Genomic DNA, 21204 nt, shown 5'->3' with positions numbered 1-21204 from the left:
TTGTGGCAGAACACTGGGCCACAGGCCACAGGAGCCCTCTAGAATGAGAGCCAGTGGAAGAAGGGAGGGCTGGGGGAAGCTAACAGGATTCCAGGAGCTGCCAGGAGGAGGGCCAAGAACTAGGAAAAGGGAGAGGGGAGCTGGTGGGAGTTGTGTCTGCCCCCCCCAGATATGTCACAGTCCTAACCCCTGGCACCCGTGAATACACCTTCCTTGGACACAGGGTCTTTGCGGATGCAATGGCGTTAGGATGAGGTCATGCTGGACTAATCCAGCGGCAGGTTCCTTACAAGAAGGCCATGCAGAGACACAGCACCGGAGGTACACGCGGGGGTAGCGCCACATGACAACACAGCGCTCATAAAAGGAGAAGTTTCTAGGATGAGCAAGAAATGCCCACACCCACGACCACAAGGCGGCAGGTCTGCACTGGGGACAGAGTGTCCTGTCCCAGGCCCCAAGGGGAGAGAGACCCCCAAATGCTCTGAATGCAGCAACATCATGAGAGAGGCTGATCTGACCAAAACTGGGTGTAGGACAAGGGACAGCCCCCCAGTCCTCAAAGCCAAACAAGACCCAAATGGGCCATGCACTAGATCCACGCCAGAGATGTGGAGCTCGGGCCTTACCCGCAGACCCCACTGAATGAATTCCATCCTTAAAGAAAGAACTCAGAGAGGCGCAAGCAGGGAGCAGTGCCCCTCAGAGATGCGATGGTGGCTGAGTGCAGTGGTAATGCACCCCAAGCAAGGATAAGGTAATACCTGAAGTCACGCAGGGCCCAGACAGCAAGTAAATGTCAGCCCAGTTAGGAATGCGAATTTTTTTGAAAAGTTAACTTTTCTTGAGAAAATGTTTGAACACGTTCTTGCATTCTCTTTCAAAAACAAATTATTCTTTTCAAAGTCCTAAGGTGAGCATCCCTTTGCAGACCTGAGGGTGGGAAAATGGGAGGGGCAGAAGTCCAGGCTGGGGAGGGGGGAGGGGGGGCCTGTGGCTCAGGCTTGCCCCTGGGGCAGGCGGCAGGAAAGGAAGCACGGGCCTGGGGCACCCTGGTCACTAGGTGGCGCTGCGGGTCCACGCTACCCGCCCAAGATCTCGGTTACAAACCCAGTAAGCAGTGTGAGTGTGCTGTGTTCACACACGCTTTTAAAACAGTTTTCATTTAGCCGACCACTTCCAGGCTCTCCCACTCTGAAGGAAGCCACCTGCAACAGGTGTCTGGGATGGGGGCAGGCCCGTCCACTCCACCAGCTGCCTGGACAGGCAGGGCCCACACGTCCAAACCTCCCCTCCGCTCCCAGCACGGTGGGGCTGCGGATGACAAAAATGATCCATCACAATCACCTTCGCCTTGGGGGGTCCATGGTCCTGCTCCCTCCCAGCCAAGCCTCAACCTTCCAACCAGTGGGGATCTGGCCTCCGGAGCCCACTCCCCAAGAGGCGGCCTGGTCTCCCCATGGCTCTGTGGGCACAGGAAGGTGCTAGGGGAGCACCCCCATCTGCCCACCCACCTCCAGCGGGGCCTAGGCCTCTGGGGCGGACTTGGCACAGCCTCCAGGGCCTGGCTCCAAACCAGCCCTCTCGCTTCCGCCCAGACGCTGCCCTGGTTCTGAGGTCATGAGCAGCCCAGGGTGACTCAGGGTAATGCTTTACCCTCCCTCCCCCATAAGGCAGGGCTTAATCAGTCTTGGGAAAGAAGGTGCCGTTCTCTGTGCAGCCTGTAACCCTCTCTCTGCCGAGGTGCGCCTCAGAACGACGTGTTCCTGTGCGACCTCCCCGCAGGAGTGGCCCCGGCTGCACGGACGCAGCTCCCGGCCAGGAGTCCCAGCAGGCACAAAGCTCAAATTGATGGGCCTCGCTGATGGGGACAGTGGTGGCCACAGCTGGCCGGCCGGGGACCTCCCACTGGGAAGAGCAGGGGCTGCCCAGGGAGGCGGCCCCAGAAGCAGCGTGCCAGTCTCTCCCGGGCTCAGAGCACCATTTCCTTTCTGTGGCTCCTGCGCACGGCAGGCGGGCAAGTACCACCTGCTCCTTTCACTCCAGCCTCCCTGGGCTCGGCTTGCCGCAGAAGGCAGGAATCCAGAGGAATGGGGCCATTTGGCTGCATTTTAGGAAGTGGTGTTTGTTCTGAACAGGCAGTCCCCAGCTCTGATCAGACATGGTTCTCAGCAGCCGGCGTGCACAGAGAGTCCATTATGAGCGGCGGTCAAGTTCTCGGGCTGACCTACAAAACCCATTTATCCTGGGTCCTGCGGGCCGCCCCAGCCACAAAACCCACCATGCATGCACGGCCCTGCTCCCGGGGAGGACCTCGCCACAAGGATCACATTCCAGCCCCGGAAGCCACTCGGTGACCACCAAATGCTGCTGTGTCCCGCTCTTCAATGTTCCCCGGTGCCAGGAGCCCACAGACCAGCTGTATCACCTAGGCAAGCTCCTCGGTCCTCTGGGCCTCACTTTCCTCATCTGCAAAATGGGACAACAGCTCTACTCCTGGGGTTGTTCAAAATGTTAAAGGAGTCAAACCCGGACACGCAGGAAAAGCACCTGGCGGCCGTGACAAGTCCGCTGGCAGAATGCAACCGCAGTCGGCACCCCCGGCCCTTCCCGTAGCTCCCAGGACACCTCCCAGCTCCACCTGCCACCTCAGTCCTGCCCGCCCTCCCGCCGGCTCCTGCTCAGTCGGCTCTGCTGATTCTTCCTCCACCCTGACTCTTGCTGAGTGACCCCACGGCCTCACAGACTCCGGCGTGCACGAGCGCAGCCGAGCCACACAGCCTCCCCCTCTCCACTGATGGCAGCCGCATCAGCACAACTGCTCGGGCCAAATGCCTCCATCAGGATCCACCTTGACCACCCCCCAACCCACCCCAGGGATCCAATCAATCAGCAAACTCCAATCTCTCCGTGCTGTCCCAGCCCGTCTGGAGATGGCAGGGTGACCTGCCTTTCTGCTCCCCTCCAGCTACACGGGCCCCTGGCTGCTCCTGAAACACCCGGCACAGCCCACCCCAGGGCCCTGGCACAGACTCGGCTCTGTCCAGCAAAACCTTCTGTGCAGACGGGAACGTTCCGCACGTGCGCCCTGTCCACTGCAGCAGCCACGAGCACGTGCGCTCACTGAGCACCTGAAACGTGGCTCGTACCGCTGAGACACTGCATGCCCGAGTCTATTTCGTGTTAACTCATTCAAACGTTAAGTCGCCGGTGATTCACGGACACTGAATTCCGTGCCGCTCCGCCTGGCTGGAATGTTCCTCCCAGGTTCTACTTTGCTAACTCAACTTCGTGAAATCTCTTCTCAAATCTCACCTTCATGACGTTCACCACCGCCTGCCCTCCGTCATCCCTCAGCCTGCTCTGCTTCCTTCTCCCCGGCATCCCTTACTCTCTCATAAACCACATCCTTTCTTCTGTGCACTGCTGGCCCACTCTCCCCACTGGAAAGTCAGCTCCGCAGGGACAAGGATCTCTCTGCCCAGCACAGAACTCAGCATAACAGGTGTTCACATATTTGTTAGATGGAGAAAGAACCATCACGGGGACCGCAGGTGCCAAGCCCTGTTCCATAGGCCTTACAGGTACAAATTCCTTTGGGCTTACCAGCCCCTCTTCACAGGTAAAGGACCTGGGAGTGCCGGGGTTGGGGGGGGGGGGCGGTGAACCAGCTCAGACGCCATGGCCACTCCCCTCTCCCCGAGGTGGAGGGGCCAGCAACCCAGGGAGCCGGGAGCACCTGCTGTCTCCAAGTGGCCCTGCAGGCACCAGACACTGAATGCTCTGGAGTGAGGCAGATGTTTGGGGGAGAGATTTCGACTACTCTGACTTGCTGAATTACACGACTGCGTTACTTTATTTTACCTTCATCAGTTTCTGTTTTTATCCAATACTCCCCGATGATGACCAAACGGTGTGACCACAGTCCAGTCAGAAAAGGTACAAGGCTTAATGGGCTGGCAAGAAGGCAAAAAAAAAAAAAAAAAAAAAAAAAACTAATGGCAAAGATGAGAGATGAGAGATCCAAAAATACTTTGACTCCGAATTTGGTGAAATTCGACTCAAATGCTCACTGGGCCTCCCCTCATTAAGGAACATTCAATTCCTAATCACAGACTCCCGTAGATTAAGCAGGGTCGCAGATCTGCGGAGTCTTCTGTTTGTTAAATATAGGGATCTGTTTGCACCTTCCACAGTGACATGTGGCCTCCTGACCATGCACTTACCACCACTTCTTCCAGAAAGGCCAGTGACATGACAGCAAACGCACAGGAAGAAGCAAGGTGGGGCAAGGGGCTGGGCAGAGCAGAACCAGTGAACAGAGAGGTCGCGGGCTCCTGGTGTCAGAAACAAACAGGCAAGAAGGCAAGCGTGGGCACCTCGGAAGTCGGAAAGGCCCGTCCCATGCAGGGGGTGGTGCAGGGGGCTGGCCGCTGCGGTCAGGGCCTCTCCTCCACCCCACGCCAGCAGAAGTGCCCAAGCCGGAGAAAGTAACACGGAGGACTCGATGAGGGCCATGAGGCAGAGATGGGCAGGAAAAAGAACATGGGGGGGGGGGGGGGCGGGCGGTCAAGAAGCAAAGAGTGGGCCTGCAGTCCTCACTCCCTTGAGCCCTGGGAAGCCAGTGGCCAGGAGTGCCGGGCCCACCCGGAGCAGGAGAGAGGGTCCCAAAGGCCCTGCCACGGGAACAGCAACTCTGCCCATCGCACGTCCTTAACCCTCTCGTGACCTCCTGCCTGACCTCTGGGCAAGCTCCGGAAATGGCTGGGGAGGCACAGCCAGAGCCCAGCACCCGCAGCTCAGCACGTGGCTACAGGGTCTCACGGACACTGGACAGCAAAACTCGCCCGAAGTTAACTTTGACTCAAAGCAGATTCTCAAAGCAAGTGTAACTGGAATGTGTAGGACACAGCATAAACAACTCCCAAATACAGGGCTCTGAAGACACTCAGGCTGAGGACCCAAGCTGCGAATCCAGGGTGTGTGAATCCAACACAGCAGGAAAACATCTGCTCTGCCACGTGGAAGGCTGGGGTTGGGCCCCGGGCCTCTCAGCCCCCGATGAGCAGGGCCTCAGGGAGGCGCAGCGTTCGTATTGTGCTTGGAGGGGAAGCGGAGGCAGTCTGCAGCGGAGCTGTGCAAGGTTCCAGGGTGTGAGCGCAAAGCCCTCTGCCAGCTCCAACGCAAATCTGGCCCATTTCCCGTCACATGACACCTTCTGAGGGGAGAGTGGAGGTCCGCAGAGGACACGGATGTCTCCATTTTGCACGGCTCCGGGGCCAAGGTCAAGCTCTGGAGTGAGACTGAGCTGCGTGAACCTCAACTCCTCCCTCAAGCTTCCACTGGCTCATCTGTGAAATGGGAACAATGGAGGGCTGTCCCGGGGATTAAATCAGACAGTGCCCGGAAGCTCCTGGCTGAGCACCTGGCCTCACCAAAAGCACAAAGTGCATGCGGACCATCGAGCAGACAATGACAAACTCGTCTCAGGGCCCCTGGCGCTGCCCCCACCCAGCCACCCACCCCTCAGCTCCAGCCTGACGGAGAGACCAGCTAGCGGATCCACACCCTGCCGCCACTTCCTCCCCAACCTGAAGCGAGAGCTGGGGTCCGCTGCCGCCATACCTTTCCAGTAGTTTGTTTCTAGGAAACAGTGCAATTTTGCAAGAGCAGGTCTGGCAAGATTTTCAAACATGTCTCGAGTCAACAGAGGCTCTTCCCCTTTAAACGCTGGGTCCTCACGAGAGCCCCCCTCACTCCACAGCTCGATTCGGTAGAGTCCACTCCAAATCCGGGCCCCTGTGACAAGGGCCTGGTGGGTTCTGCCCTCACTCTCTCAGACCAGCCTGCCTCCCGCCCCAGGCCACCGTCACCTCCCAACCGCGTGTGGCCCCTGCTTCGGCGGCCCTCTCCAGCTCCTCCGTCCTGGCCCCTCCTGTCCAGGTGGGGTAGCGGTGGGGGGGCCTCTCCCAACCGGAAATCGGCCCGCCCCCCTGCGCCGGCTGAAGTCCTTTCACCCCATCTGGTTCCCTGCCCCACCTCGCCTGTGCTTTGGGGCACGTGTGTTTTTGCAAGACCACGGGGGCTACAGCACATGCTGCCTACTTTCCCCGCAAGCCTCGGCCTCGAGTCTCCCAGCTCACGGACTCATAGCTCCGACAATCACAGAGTCGGACAAAAAGCCCCGAGTTCGGCTCCTGCTGCCCCGCTTACCAGCTGTTGCATGGGAGCAAGAACAGCCACCTCGCGGGGCCATCAGGAGGACGGAGCAAGACCGCGCGCAGTAGCATCTTTGAGCGCATCCCTGCCTCCCGCCTGCCCTCCCTGGGTTCTGCCCACTGCTGCCCCCCTGTCCGGTCCCCGCCTGCGGGGCCCCTGCCAGCCCCGCCCGGACTCTCAGCCGCTGGAGGCCAGCCCGCCCCTCCTTCAGCCCATCTGGGCAGATGGGCAGCAGGTGCGCAAACATTTGCCGAATGAGAGGCCGTGCTACCCACATCCCCCCGCCGCCTCTCACGCCTCCAAGGGGCCCGCCGAGGCCACAGAGGAGCTGCCAGGGCCCCCTCACCTGAGGTCCTTCAGCCGCTTGCAGTGCTTCAGCATGTCCGAGAGGGCAGACATGTAGACCACCTTCCCCATCATGCCCAGGTTGGCCAGCGAGAGGGACTGCAGCTGCTGGCACTGCAGGCCGATGCTGACCAGCCCGGAGCCCGTCAGGATGCTGGGCAGCTGGGCCAGAGTCAGGTGCCTCAGGAACGCCAGCTGCCCGATGGCGGCCACCTCCGAGTCCCCGACGTTCTGCGCGCGGCTGCAGGGCGGGAGGGAGTTGCGGATGGCGGGTTCGTTGCGCGGCATGGCGGAGGAGAAGTTGGACCCGATCAGCTCGAGGCGCTCCAGAAAGGGCACGTTCTTGAGCAGAGACCAGAACACGGAGGAAGGCTGAGGGCCCGCCTGCCCCGAGAAGGGGCTGGGGCAGGACTGCACGCCGATGCGCACCTTCTTGCCGAAGCCGCGGGGCACGGCGTGCATGGCGGGCTGGGCGGGCGCGCGGTCGGCCCGCGGTGCCGAGTCGGCCACGGAGCAGACGGGCAGGGACAGGGAGCGCAGGTGGCGCAGCCGGGCCAGCAGCTGGCAGAGGTGGCGGCCCGGGCCCTCGGAGCTGTGGTGGTGGGCGGCCGAGAGGTTGAGGTGGCGCAGGTTGCAGCAGGACGCCACCAGCGTCTCCAGGATGCCGCTGTCGATATCGTCCTCCGCCTTGCGGAGCAGGGAGTCCGGGGACAAGCAGTGGACACAACCGCTGAGGTTCAGGCTCGCCAGGCTGCAGAGCTCCTTCCCGCCGTTGATGACCCGCTGGATCAGGTGGCCTCCGGACAGCGTGCAGCGGCTGAAGCTGAAGTAGAACGGGTTGTTGAACTTCATGTGCTGGAGCAGGGACGAGCCGTTGAGCCAGGACTTGGGCAGCTGCAGGGCGTCCAGCGCGACGTTGCGGGCCATGGAGTCCAGGAGGTTCTTGGTGGCCCCGCTCTCGGCGAAGCTGCCAGGCACAGAGATGAGGAAGGCGTGGAGGTTCTCGGGCGTGCGGTCGCTGAGCACAGCCAGGTAGAGCCGCACCACCTCCTGATTGATGTAGCCTGGGGCCAGGCGCGCGTAGAAGACCCGCAGGTTCTGGTAGTGGGGCACGTTGCTCTGGCCCACCATCAGCTGGCCCGAGAGGATGGCGCCCTCGCGTGTGCGGTCGAGGATCTCGAAGTAGAGCAGCAGCTTCTCCAGGCTGGTGCAGCAGGGCACCACACCGTAGGAGGGCGTGTACAGCGTCTGCTTGAGCTCCCGCACGCGGCTCAGCGTGGCCTTGCACTCGCCGCTCAGCTGGCCGGCATCGAAGCCGGGGCTCACGTCGATGGCCAAGGAGCGCAGGTGCTGCAGGGCCGAAAGCATCTTGGAGAGGCGCAGGGAGGTCAGGTGGCAGCCCGAGAGGTTCACCTTGACCAGGCTGCGGCAGCGGGCCACGTGCTCAATAGTGGCACCCGACAGCCAGTAGCAGCCGGCCATGTTGAGCTGCTGGATCTCCCGGCCGATCTCCTTCACCAGCTGCTTCACCTTGTCCTCGCTTGCCTGCAGGAAAGGCCGGGAATGGGGGGAGGGGGGTGGTCAAGGAAGGAAAGGGGCTGAAGACACCCAGGCGACTCCTTCACCTTTACCCCTCAGGTCGCGCCCTCCCCCACGACACTCGGGCCTCACTAGTCCAGCGGAGGAGGGACACTGGAGGGGAGAGCTGGCCCCTCCTCCCCCTCCCACATGCTCACCTACCACAGGCCAACAGTCAAGAGGCCCCAGTTAGGCAGGAATGTAAAAATGGTGCAGCTGGTGTGGAAAAGTGTGCTGGTTCCCCAAAAAGCTAAACACGGGGTGACCATGTGACCCGGCAATTCCCTTCCTAGCCGTGGGCCCGAGGGAACAGGAAAAACAGGGACTCACTCCCTGCTCCCCGATGTTCACAGTAGCACTAGTCCCAGGAGTTGGAAACCACCCAACACCCACCGACAGACAGAACCAACATGGTCTGCACACAGAAGGAAAGACTATATAGCCACAAAAAGGAGCAAAGCTCGGACACACGCCACAACGTGGGTGAACCGTGAGGACGTCACACAAGGGGAAAGAAGCCAGTCCTAAAAGATCCCATGTTGTGTGGTTCCACTTACACGAATTACCCAGAAGAGGCGAATCCACAAGCAGAAAGCAGAACAGAGGTTGCTAGGGGCTGGGGGAAGGGGGAAGAGGGAGTCACTGCTCACAGGATCCAGAGTTTCTGTTCAGGTTGATGGAAAATTTCTGGCACAACACCACAAATGGATGTACTGACTAACATACAGCAACACGTACTTAAAAATGGTAAAGATGGTACACGTTATGTTGACATGGGTTTTTCTGAATCACACAACGGAATCGTGCCCTGAAAACTTGATCCTTTACATCACCTGCATTTTCACATCTTAAATATTCCTCAAAAACCTGCCGTGGACTGCTTAGGTGAGCCATGGTACGTCTAGTGAGGGAACCTGGGGGCCAACAGCTGGACGTCCTGGCCGCTGCCAAGGAGGCCTTCAGCAGCAACACCGCCTGGAGCACCGGCGCATGTGATGTGCGTGCATCCCGATCACTTCTCTCAGGTTAAGACTCGTGCAGGACACAAGCATCTTCAATGCTCCAGATACACGGTGCTGCGCCATTGCGCTGGGGGCACCTGCCCCTCCCTCTCCAGGAAAGAACTCTCCCAGGGAGGAAGCCTCACCTTGGCTCTGGGGAGTTCGCTCAGCCTCCCCGCACACCCACACTCTCCCAGCAGAGAGGAGCACAGCATGCTCTCACAGAGAGAACCAAGCTCTGGAGGGGCCTCACTTGGGGTTCAAATGCATAGCTTCACAACCAGTGACAATAGTTAGGAACCCCTCCCACAGTCTCCTAAAATTTGGGTTCCGGTCAAGACCTCTATTGTTATCTTTTTTTTTTTTTTTTAAAGATTTATTTATTTATTTTGAGAGAGTGAGAATGAGAGAGAGAGAGAGAGAGTACATGAGAGCAGGGAGGGTTAGAGGGAGAAGCAGGCCCCTCGCGAGCAGGGAGCCCGACGCGGGACTCGATCCCGGGACTCCACGATCATGACCTGAGTCGAAGGCAGTTGCTTAACCAACTGAGCCACCCAGGCACCCTATCTTTTTTTTTTTTTTTTTTAAGATTTTATTTATTTGACAGAGAGAGAGATAGCGAGAGCAGGAACACAAGCAGGGGGAGTGGGAGAGGGAGAAGCAGGCTTCCCGCGGAGCAGGGAGCCCGATGTGGGACTCGATCCCAGGACCCTGGGATCATGACCTGAGCCGAAGGCAGAGGCTTAACGACTGAGCCACCCAGGCGCCCCTCCATTGTTATCTTTAAGATATGTCGTCAACTGACTTTCAACAAAAGTTGCAAGGCAACCATAAAAAGGAATAAAATCTTGCCATTTGCAACAACATGGATGGAGCTAAAGAGCTTAATGTTAAGTGAAGTAAGTCCAAGAAAGATAAATACTGTATGATTTCACTCATATGTGAATTTAAGAAACAAAAGAGCAAAGGGAAAAAGAGAGACAAATCAAGAAACAGACTTAACTACAGAGAACAAAGTGATGGTGACCAGAGGGGAGGCGGGGGGCAGGGGAGATTGGTGATGGGGACCGAGGAGGAGTGCACTTGTGGTGAGCACCAGGTGATGTACACCTGAAACTAATATAGCACTGTATGTTAATTATACTGGAATTAAAATGTAAAAACATAATTAAAAAATTTGCAAGGCACTTACTGAGGAAAGGACAACAGTGTCCATAAGTGATGTTGGAATAACTGAAGAGCCGTATGCAAAGAAAGGAACCCTTGATCCTTACCTCACACCACATATAGAGATTAACACAACAGGGATCGCACACCTACCATAAGAGCTAAAGCTATAAAGCTTCTACATGACAACGTAGCAGAAAATCTTCGCAACCTCAGGTCTAACAGCTTTCTTCAACAGATTACAAAAAACATGAACTCGAAAAAAAATCAATAAATTGGACTTCAACTTAAACACTTATTCTCTTGGGCGCCTGGGTGGCTCAGTCGTTAAGTGTCTGCCTTCGGCTCAGGTCATGATCCCAGGGTCCTGGGATCGAGCCCTGCATTGGGCTCCCTGCTCAGCAGGAAGCCTGCTTCTCCCTCTCCCACTCCCCCTGCTTGTGTTCCCTCTCTCGCTATCTCTCTCTGTCAAATAAACAAATAAAATCTTTTAAAAAAATAAATAAATAAACACTTATTCTCTTCAAAAGATACTGTTAAAAAAAAAAAAAAAAAAAAACATAAAAGCCAGCCACGGACTCAGAGAAAATACTCGCAATACGGGTATCCGACAAAGGATCCAGAGTACAAGAGAACTCCTAGAACTCCACAAGATAAAGCCCTAGTACGCAGTGGCTTCTGGAAAGAAGATATAGGGACGGCCCAGCCCTGGATGGAAACAGCACCCTGGACACCCCAGCACCCTACCCAGGCCAGGTAAAAGCACAAGGCGACACCTGTCCCACCCATCAAAAGAACAGACACTTAGAAGCCTGGCCAGGAGGGTGCAAGGCAACTGAAGACCCACACGCAGCTGCTGGAGGGTAAGATGGTGCCTCCCCACACCACCGAGAAAGTTCCAGAACCCACTCCTGGGCATCTGCCGGGAAGGCTGGCTCCGTCCCAGCACAGCATCCACTGAGCCTGTGCCCCCCTGCTGGGTGGCCCGCTACCCGCACCTCTCGGCCTCTAGCTGTTATCACCTCATGTGTCTCAGAGGTTGAGCCAGTCAGGACTCTGAGCACCCGCCCCCTCTGTCACCAGCCACACGGCGCCCCACTGCCCAGCTATGCGAGTCCTCAGGTGCGCATGTGGGCTGTGCCCACCCCTGCGACCCCTGCCTCACCTCATAGTCCTTCTGCAGCAGCACGGTGTGGGTGAGGCTCTTATCCAGGCAGAGCACCGCGAGCTTCCGGCAGGTGCGCCGGACGTTCAGAACCAGGTCTGTGCTGGGGACGTGGCTCAGGATGTGCAGCAGGATCTCATCCGAGAAGCCGAGAAGGTGGGCGCCCACCGCCATGGCGGCTGCTGCAGGGGGCATGTCGTCATCGTTGGATGTGTCCTGAAAATAAGGGCAACACCGAATTCCCATGGGATCCCCAAGGGTGGCCTTCAGCCTGGCCTCCTCGGCCAAGGACAGACGCCAAGAGCAGCCCTCGCCACAGTCTGTGGGAAAGAAGGTGCTTTTACCAAAAATCTTAACTGCAGAGCAAGAAGCCATGATACTCTCCAAAAGCCCCTTTTAGATCTGCACACTAGGATCTCTCGCCAAAAGTAAGAGATTCAAAATGAAACTTCAATTCTTTTCCAAATTTAAGGGAGTTTTCCTACTAAAGGTCTCCTATCAAGTCCGGCATGTTTCAGACTCCACTTAGGACCACTGGCCAGGGCTGTCCGCTTGTGAAAGCTGCTATTCTCCCACTGTCCCAACATCATACTGGATTCTTAAAACACTTGGGTGGGAGAATTCTATCAAGAAACAGTAAGAACTGGGGCTAACAACAGTGACTTTACCTCTCGGGGTTGCTGTGATGGATATCAAGCCCTCAGCCAGTGGCGGGGGGCAGCTAGTCCCAGCACTGGGATTAAGGGCAAGTAAAGCCAGAAGAATGAAACCATCAAGTCCTTATGAATAAGAAACAGCACCTAGGGGCGCCTGGGTGGCTCAGTCGTTGGGCGTCTGCCTTCGGCTCAGGTCATGATCCCAGGGTCCTGGGATCGAGCCCCGCATTGGGCTCCCTGCTCGGCGGGAAGCCTGCTTCTCCCTCTCCCACTCCCCCTGCTTGTGTTCCTTCTGTCACTGTCTCTCTGTCAAATAAATAAATAAAATCTTAAAAAGAAAAAAAAGAAAGAAAGAAAGAAAGAAAGAAAGAAACAGCACCTACTCATGATATTAAGATCAGTACTACTAGGTAACAGGGAGCCACCCTGCCTTATCACACTTTCTGGCTAGGAACTGGCGTTATACCTCCCGCAAGATGTCCACACATTTCAGTTTGTTCTGGTAGCTATCTGCAGAAGGTTTTCTTCCCTAACGTGGGCCTTCCACCGTTCCCGGTTGATGTGTACAACCGAGAGGGAGGGGGTTCAACCCAGGTTGGTGGGTTGAAATCCCCAAATCAAGGACAAAGGAACTGGAGGCTCTCCGTGGTGGGGAGGGATCCCTGTATCTTCCCAGCAGTCCCCAGAAGGGATCCAAGCCCCCCCAAACCGTCCTCACTGAGGGGGTGCCTGTCTGACCACTCCCAGGAGAGAGCACCCACGATTATTTCTCCTGCCATTTCCAACGATTCTGTCTGCAAGCCCTCTTCCTCCGGCCTGACTTTTCTTCTGCACATATTTGCAGGGATGGAAGTGCCGAGGCCTGGAAAGCCCTGCTGCTACCATGGCAACAATGAATCCCGGGGCGGGAGAGCCATGCGCAAGCCCCAGGCAGCCTCCAGGGGTTTCCCCGGGCACTTGGACTGCAGTGCCCCTCTACTTGGTCCTGACAAGCTCCTCGGCCTGCCAAGCCCTCCACAGGCCTGGGAAAGGGTCTCAACAAATATTTCCCACCTGGTAACCAGCACTGGTCCTTCCCACGTTCCCTTCTCCGTAAGAGGCAGCAGCCAGACATGCCCTCACTGCTCCCCTTTCCATCTGAGGTGCCTTCAATCCTGTCTCGCTACTCCCAAGGTCTGCAAGGGCACCCAAGTCCAAGGGGCTAGTGTTCTCAACCATTAGTGACTTTCCTTAGCTCAGCGCTTCCCAGAGCCAGGCGTGGGGATCAGATTCCCAGACCCCACCCCAGACCTAGGGACTCAGTCTGCAGGGAGAGGCTCAAACCAGAGGGATCCTTATCAGGCAAGGTTGGCAACAGGGCACTGGCAGGGAGAGGGCCTAGGGGCAAGAGGGAGGAATGGCTTGAATCTGCTGAGCAGCCTGAGGCAAACCCCCTCCTCATCCCCCTATCTGCAGATTTATCAAAGTATGAATGCCTTCTGGGAGCAATGAGAACACAGGGCAAAACAGTGTAAGAAGCTCCGGCATCATATAATGTCCACATTATACTACTAATACTGAATCTCTCTTAAAACCACCCAGAAGTTACAGAGGCACCTGGCTGGCTCAGACAGTAGAGCATGTGACTCCTGATCTCATGGTTATGAGTTCGAGCCCCACATTGGGCATGGAGCTCATATAAAAAAAAAAAAAAAAAGACACCATTAAAACCACCTAGAAGTTACATTAAGAAGAAAAAAAAAAAGGCAGAAACTCAGTTCCAGCCCCCCCGTCCAGTCTCAGCACACCCCACAGGATGACTTTCCCCACATTCTGTGCTCCCACATGCTGCCCTGAGGCCAGCCCCCTGCAGGCACTTGGGAGCAGCTGAGTCCCCCTGGTCTCCAAAGGCCGATCTTGGGAGGTGGCTGCCGGGTTTGCAATAGTCAAGTCTCTTGCCTGGAACCCAGACTTTCCAAGCCAAGGTCCTGTGGTTTCTAAGTCCACACACACACCTTTTCCCCAGGAAAGGCAGAAGCTCCGCAGAGGCCAACAGCAAACAGGAGTGCTCCTTGGGAAGAAGTGGAACAAAACTGTGGCCCGGAGAATTCCCACCTCCACACACACCCGTATACACTGGCACCTGCTTCCCTCCGCCTCTCAGAACAATGTGTTCTCAGCCTTGGGGGAATTAGGGCAGACCCATTCTCCATTTCAAAACCGTTAGGTAAGGGGCACCTGGCTGACTCAGTCAGTAGAGCAGGTGACTATCGATCTTGGGGTCGTGAGTTCAAGCCCCACAGTGGGCGCAGAGCTTACTTAAAAAAAAAAATAAAAGGGTAAGCAGCCTGAGGTCAGACTCAGGCTGGGCCTGATCAGCTGAAACTGCCTTTCCCTCCACAAGAAAAGGGCTGCTGGGGCTTCCTGACAGGTCCTGGACAGGCATCCCGTGTGGTCTGCAGAAATGCAATGCAGGGATAAGGACAGACGGGGGTATCTCAGCTGTATCTGGGAACCATATGGCTAGAACCAGATGATGACCGCTTATAGGTGGTTTGAAGTGTAAAGTTAAAAAGAGTTTAACGCACTTCTCAGAACGTAACATTTCACAATTTTTTTTAAGAACTGAAGCAAAAAGGGCACCTGGGTGGCTCAGTTGGTTGGGCTTCGAACTGCCTTCGGTTCGGGTCATGGTCCCAGAGTCCCAGGATCGAGTCCCGCATCGGGCTCCCAGCTCAGTGGGGAGCCTGCTTCTCCCTCTGACCCTCTCCCCTCTCATGCTCTTTCTCTCTCTCTCTCTCTCTCAAATAAATAAATAAAATCTTTAAAAAAAAAAGAACTGAAGCAAAAAAAAAAAGAAAGAAAGAAAAGGAAGAAAAAGAAAAAGAAAAGAAATATTAAGTACTGAAACTTCAGTACCTGCCCAAAAAACATCCCCCCTCCCGGATGTTTACCAGTCAGGTACCCAAAGAAATAACAGGATTCACAAACCAACTGATGAGATGTCTGGACTGATGTAAATAAGCCAAAGGGAGAGACAGAGATGAAACGAAATCGGTCACGTGTTAACTATGAAAACAGGGCATTGGTCGGGGGGTGGCGCCTGGCTGGCTCAGTCAGTGGAGCATGTTGATGTCAGGGTTCTAAGTTCAAGCCCCACGTTTGGCATAAAGCTTCCTTAAAAAAAAAAAAAAAAGAATAAACACTAAATGGAAAAATTTTTTTTATTTTTTTTTTAAAGATTATTTATTTATTTATTTAACAGAGAGAGACACAGCGAGAGAGGGAACACAAGCAGGGGGAGCGGGAGAGGGAGAAACAGGCTTCCCGCTGAGCCGGGAGCCTGATGTGGGGCTCGATCCCAGGACCCTGGGATCATGACCTGAGCCAAAGGCAGACGCCTAACGACTGAGCCACCCAGGCGCCCAAAAAAAATTTTTTTAAATAACGGGGCAGTGGGTACAACAGAAAGGCTCATCACAGTGCACTGTCATGATGTGAAATTGTTATATATAGCATATTTTGCATTATAAAAACTGTTAAATCACAGGGTCAGTCGGAAGAGGTGCAGGATTGTATGGGTTTCCACTCTGCACTCTGCCCCACTTCCTAGGTCTCTGCTTCTCTAGTTGGCATTTTCTGGAATGTGCCCTGTGTCATGCTTCCAAGCCTTCCCATAAGCTGTTCCCTCCATCAGACATGCCACCACACAGGAAAACTGCTACTTTCAGAACTTGGGCTAAAAGGCTCAAACACAGTGAAGCCCTCCCAGCATCAGCCAGACGGGTCCTGCCCCTCCCCTGCGGTACCAGGGACCCTCCCTCCCCTTCCAGCCTCATCTGATGAATTGGCCCAGTTTGCCTGCTTGCTTATCTCCTCACTAGGCCAAGGACGGCTCCGGAACAGGGATCAATTTTTCATTTCCAAGAGAAAGAAGGATAGAACCAGGTTTGAGTCAACAGATCACCACTTCAGAATCATTTGAACCATTACAAGAAACGTAGACCCCTACTCCCAGAAACTCTGGGAGTAATCTGGGCATCTACATTTTAAAAGCCAGTAATGACTTTCAAAATCAGACCACCTCATTCTGGAATCCTATAGTGGGGAGAGTTGCACAACCTTGTGAATACATTTTTTAAAACTGCTTTGGGGCGCCTGGCTGGCCAGTCGATGGAGCATGCAACTGTAGATCGCAGGGTTGTGAGTTCAAGCTCCATGTTAGGTGGAAAGCTTACTTTAAACACACACACACTTTGGGGCGCCTGAGTGGCTCAGTCGTTAAGCATCTGCCTTCGGCTCAGGTCATGATCCCAGGGTCCTGGGATCGAGCCCTACATCAGGCTCCCTGCTCTGCGGGAAGCCTGCTTCTCCCTCTCCCACTCTCCCTGCTTGTGTTCCCTCTCTCGCTGTGTCTTTCTCTGTCAAATAAATAAATAAAATCTTAAAAAAATTAAAAAATAAATAAACACATACACACTTTAAAACCGTGAATTTTGGGCGCCTGGGTGGCTCAGTTAGTTGAGCGACTGCCTTCGGCTCTGGTCATGATCCTGGAGTCCCGGGATCGAGTCCCACATCGGGCTCCCTGCTCAGCGGGGAGTCTGCTTCTCCCTCTGACCCTCTTCTCTCTCATTCTCTCTCTCTCTCAAATAAATAAAATCTTTAAAAAAAAAAACAAACCGTGAATTTTATGGTATGCAAACTATGTATCAATAGGTAATAAATAGAACATCCCAGAGGGGACCTTGATCTCCACATGCAGGGTAGAACGAGACATCCACGATACAAGAGGCTTCACTGGCCAGGTCACTCATATGTGCTTCATGGAACAGAGGGCCCTTTGTACTGGACCCCATAAGACCAAGGTACCAGCCCCCCAACTCCCGCAAGTACACACAACTACCTGGAATCTGCTAACACAGCCAGGCGACTGACTCCATAACTATTCCTTAAAGAGCTGTGGTTTTCTGGCCCTTCAGTCCTACCACCAGTCTGCAGGTGTATCCCACACCCTACCCCTCAATCGGGGTGCCACCTCAAAGCCAAACTCACCTCAAAAGAAGAGGAATTGTCAGCAACCCCAGCCCCATCCGTTTCGAAGAAAACACCTGAACCTCTGACTCCTGTTCCCCAGAGCACAGGAAAGACCCTAAGAGAGTGCACTCAAAGGTTCAAGGCCCAGATGATAACTAGACACACATGTGCCCACAAGTACACACAGGCAGGATAAACAGATGGAAAGACAGTAGTCAGAGTCCAGATCCCCATACCCTGGTCTGCAGACAAAATACCTTGCACCACATTACAGGGGCTCAAACCCAGACTTGTGGAGCACTGGGGAAAGGAATTCCGGGGTAAGCCAGAAGTCTCCCAGGTAAAATGGCTTTTCCTCCATTACCCCCCAAGTCACACAACAAGCAGGAGCAGAGAAAAGTGGGCTGAAACTGAGCATTCAGAGATAGAGGATGAGGTGCAGAGTGGACATGAAAGACGAACGTCTCATAGCTCCAAGGGCTGAGCTCAGGTACAGGGGCATGGGAAAAGGTACTGAGAGGACTTCAGGAGCATGGAAACTCTGGGGGCGCAGAGGCGGGGAAGAACTCTGGCGACCACGACTGCGGGGCTGGGAAAGGGATGGAAAACCCAAGGGGAGAGAGCCTGTGCCTTCGCAACAGGGTGAGGGCCTGAGGGGCGGGACGAGGCAAGGATGGGGCAAGGGGCAAGGCCAGGACAGGGATGGCAAGGATCAGGCGAGGCCGAGGCCAGGGTCGGGGCAGGAAGGACCAAACCCGGCCGACGCCAGGGTTGGGGTGGAAAGGGCCACCGGGGGTAGGGGTCGAGATCAGGGTGGAAAGCACAGAGCTGGGCCGCGGTCGGGACGGGAAGGATGGAGCGGGTTAGGGGGCTGGATGGAAAGGACGCAAAGGGGACCGGGGCGGGATGGGAAGGCCCGAGCGGAGCCAAGGCCGCAGGGCAGGAAGGAGAGCGGAGAGAGGCGCCGGCCGTACCTCTCCGGAGCTGGCCATGCCGAAGGCGGGCGGGGCCGCGGCCGCGGGAGCCGCAGCCCCAGGGCCTCCCCCTGGCCCGCCAGGGATGCTCAAAGCCGGCGTGTCCGCGGCTTCACAGACACCCCGGTAGGGGGCGGGGCTTCCCGCCACTTCCGGCGCCTGCCGCTACGCACTTCCGCTCGCCAGCCGGCGTGCCTTGCGCGGTCGCCATGTTGGGTGCGGCGCCACTGCCTGGGGCCCTGCTAGGGCGTGGGGTGAGCCCTGGAGGAGCCGGTAAGCCGCAGCTGCCTCTCTGACCTGGGCTCCCCCTCCTCTGCTCCCTGCCTGCCCCTTTCCAGCCACACTTGGTCTCCCCTTGCCGGCCTAGCACTTTCCTGCCTCCACGCTTTGGCATTTACGTCCCCGTGCCTGCAAGTGTGCAAGAACCACATGTCGGACCACCCCGCGGCCGAGGGCATCACCTCCTCCCTGCCGTCCACACCCACCCCAAACTTACCCCTTATCTTGTATTTTTCTCCGTAGCTCTATGCACTATCCGACCTACTGTGTCTTTTTCTTTTCTCTTCATGTCTTTTTTGTTTGTTTTGTTTTGTTCTCTCCCTGTCCTCAGCGGCAGGATTGCAGGGACCTAGGATGCTCCGTAACTGTCGTCGGCACTGAGTAAATACTTGCTGGATAGACGAACGTGTGGATGATGTGCCCTCACCCGTAACGCTTTGCGTGTAAAAACCATTTACGAATAAAAATCCGTGGGGAACACTCCGGGGTCAGCACGGGTGCTCGCTCCCCAGTGACCCTGAGCATGTATATGTTTCCTGCGATTGCTGGAACAAAGTGCCACAACCTGGGGGTGGGGGGGGCGGCGCGGGGATCTTAAACCACAGAAATGCATTCTCTCACAATTGTGGAGGCCAGAAGTAGGAAATGAAGATGTCGACTGGGCCATGCTCCAACGGCTCAAAGGAAGCGTCCCTTCTTGCTCTTCCTAGCTGAGTGGTGGCCAGCAATCCTTGGAGTCCCTTGGCTTGCAGAGACATCACTCCCAAGTTCTGCCTCTGTCTTTGCAGGGCCATCTTCCTTTCTGTGTGTGTGTGTGTGTGTGTGTGTGTGTGTGTGTGTGCGCGCGCGCGTGCGCATGTATCCTTTCTTATAAAGACACCAGTCATGTTGGATTTAGGATCCACCTTAATTCAGCATGACCTTATCTTAAGTAGTGACATCCAAAGAGCTTGTTTCCAAATAAGGCCTTATTCTGAGGTTCTGGGCAGACGTGAATCTCTGGGGGACACTTATTCAACCTAGCACATCAGGTTTCATATACTCTCCCTGGGCCTCATTTACCTCCAACCTCATGGGGTTGAGCCTGTTAGTATCAAGAGGCCTTTGATGAGCTCCTTCTGTGGGTGGACCATCCTTGGGGCAGGCACAGTCCTTGCCTCAAAGAGTTCCAAAGAGTTTGAGGTTTAGTCAACGGTTAAATACAACTTCAAGCATAATAAACATGAGTGTTAATGGAGGCGCCATTGTTTACCATTGAAGACTTGACAGTGGAGCCCAACTATGACCTAGGCAGGCATCGGGAGTTTCAGAAGGAGTTTCTTCTCCAGTCCTTTAACCCCTGACCCATTCCTCCTTTTCCCCTACAATCTGTAATCAGGTGTTTTTCAGTGTGCTGGAGGTGTTTATTTTCTGTCCCCCAGGGAAGAGGCCACTGTTAGGCAAACAGGCTTGAGCGATGGAATGTAGAAAGGGCCCACAGTGACCCCCAGGCTGAATACAGGCAGGCCCACCACGTGACCCACCTCACCAATGGGCTACTTACGACCCGGCACAGTTACCAAAAAAGGGAAAATGCCCTATGTCACCATACCTCCTCACCTTCCCCCTTTAAAAACAGCCCCCACCCACTGCCTCCTGGCACAGTCTCTGCTTTGCTGGCCTGCCTGCCACTCCCTTGCAGGTGTATTCAGTAAACCTCTGTCTCCCTTGTTCTGCCTCGGGTGGCCTGTACCACCGGCTTCCGTGTGATCTTTGCCCCACATCTGGGGGCCCCCATGCGATTAGGACAGACCCCACATTAGACACCGCATCCCACTAGCACAGAGCTAGGCAATAACAGGCCCTTGATAAACCGTTGTCATCAAAATGACTGATTACACGAGATGATCCATGTAAGTGTCCCACACAGAGGAGCGATTCACAAACTAACTCCCGGGGTCCCACATTTCTCACGTGTTCCAGTTCTGGGGAGCATTTAGTTGGAAACCACTGAGTGTGGGCTCCAGGCAACCGAGGTGGGGAGTCAGTTCCAACACCTCACTGCTCTTACCCACTCAGGGGTGGTTTCCAGGTTGGGGTGACACTTCCTCACAGCGCTCTCAGTGCCCACCCCTGCGGTGCCTGGCTGGCCCCAGCCAGTGCCCACCCCTGCGGTGCCTGGCTGGCCCCAGCCGCGTCTGAGCACCTGGCGGTGGCTTCCCCAAAAACCTGGAGTAGAGGCTGGAAAGGATGCAGGGAAGGTGGTGATCTCTGTTATCTCCCATCCCCTCCAGTTCATCTAGATGTGGGGTCTGGAGAAAAGCTCTTTCCTAATATAAATGACAATGGCCAACCATTCCAACACTGGTGCTTATTACTCACGCTTTCCACATGGGACCCTATTGGAAATGTCACCGAACCCTGGTGGGTAAGCCCTGTTATTACCCATCTTGCAGAAGACGACACAGGTCCGAGTGAGTAACAAAATTGGGATTGGAGCCCACGTTGTCTCTACTCCAGAACCCGGAGGCTTGGGAGAGGCAGAGAGAGCCCTCCAGTCCCACCTCCTTCAGTGTACTGCAGGGAGCAGAACCTCTGAGTCCCAGGAGGCTGCAGTGAGGCGTGAATGGAGCCCGCTGAAGGTGGTCAAAGCAGGAAGAGGCCCACCGGGAGAGCCTCCACGCCTGCCCCAGTGCCAAAGTCCTCCCCTCTGAGAGGACCTCATCCCACCAAAAGAGTTTTTGAAGGAGCCATACCTTCCCTAAGCTCCTCCCACTGCAGCCAGAATGACCTTTTATTTTATTTTTAAAAGAGTTTATTTATTT

The 21204-nt window shown here is 55.5% G+C and overlaps 1 protein-coding gene across 4 annotated transcripts in view; it reads right to left on the bottom strand.

Annotated features, from left to right (window-relative positions):
• The window catches only part of FBXL18 (F-box and leucine rich repeat protein 18), a 47934-nt gene extending 29197 nt beyond the window's left edge, over nucleotides 1-18737 (bottom strand). For 2 of the 4 annotated variants that reach the window (XM_027612301.2, XM_027612297.2), the window contains exons 1-3: nucleotides 18122-18259; nucleotides 11476-11691; nucleotides 6566-8109 (exon numbers count right to left, since the gene is read on the bottom strand). In XM_027612301.2, coding sequence (XP_027468102.1) covers nucleotides 6566-8109; nucleotides 11476-11691; nucleotides 18122-18139 — 1778 coding nt within the window. In that variant the 5' untranslated portion in view covers nucleotides 18140-18259. Of the gene's footprint in view, nucleotides 1-6565; nucleotides 8110-11475; nucleotides 11692-15101; nucleotides 15185-18121; nucleotides 18260-18617 lie in introns of those variants that run through there. The other 2 variants (XM_027612298.2, XM_027612299.2) reach the window with 2 other exon arrangements.
• Between the last annotated feature and the right edge of the window lie 2467 nt (nucleotides 18738-21204).

Source organism: Zalophus californianus, chromosome 10 (genome assembly GCF_009762305.2).
Source record: "Zalophus californianus isolate mZalCal1 chromosome 10, mZalCal1.pri.v2, whole genome shotgun sequence".
Classification (NCBI taxonomy): Eukaryota; Metazoa; Chordata; class Mammalia; order Carnivora; family Otariidae; genus Zalophus; species Zalophus californianus.
Note: the sequence above shows the minus strand (reverse complement) of the source record. Positions and strands in the feature narration are given on the sequence as shown.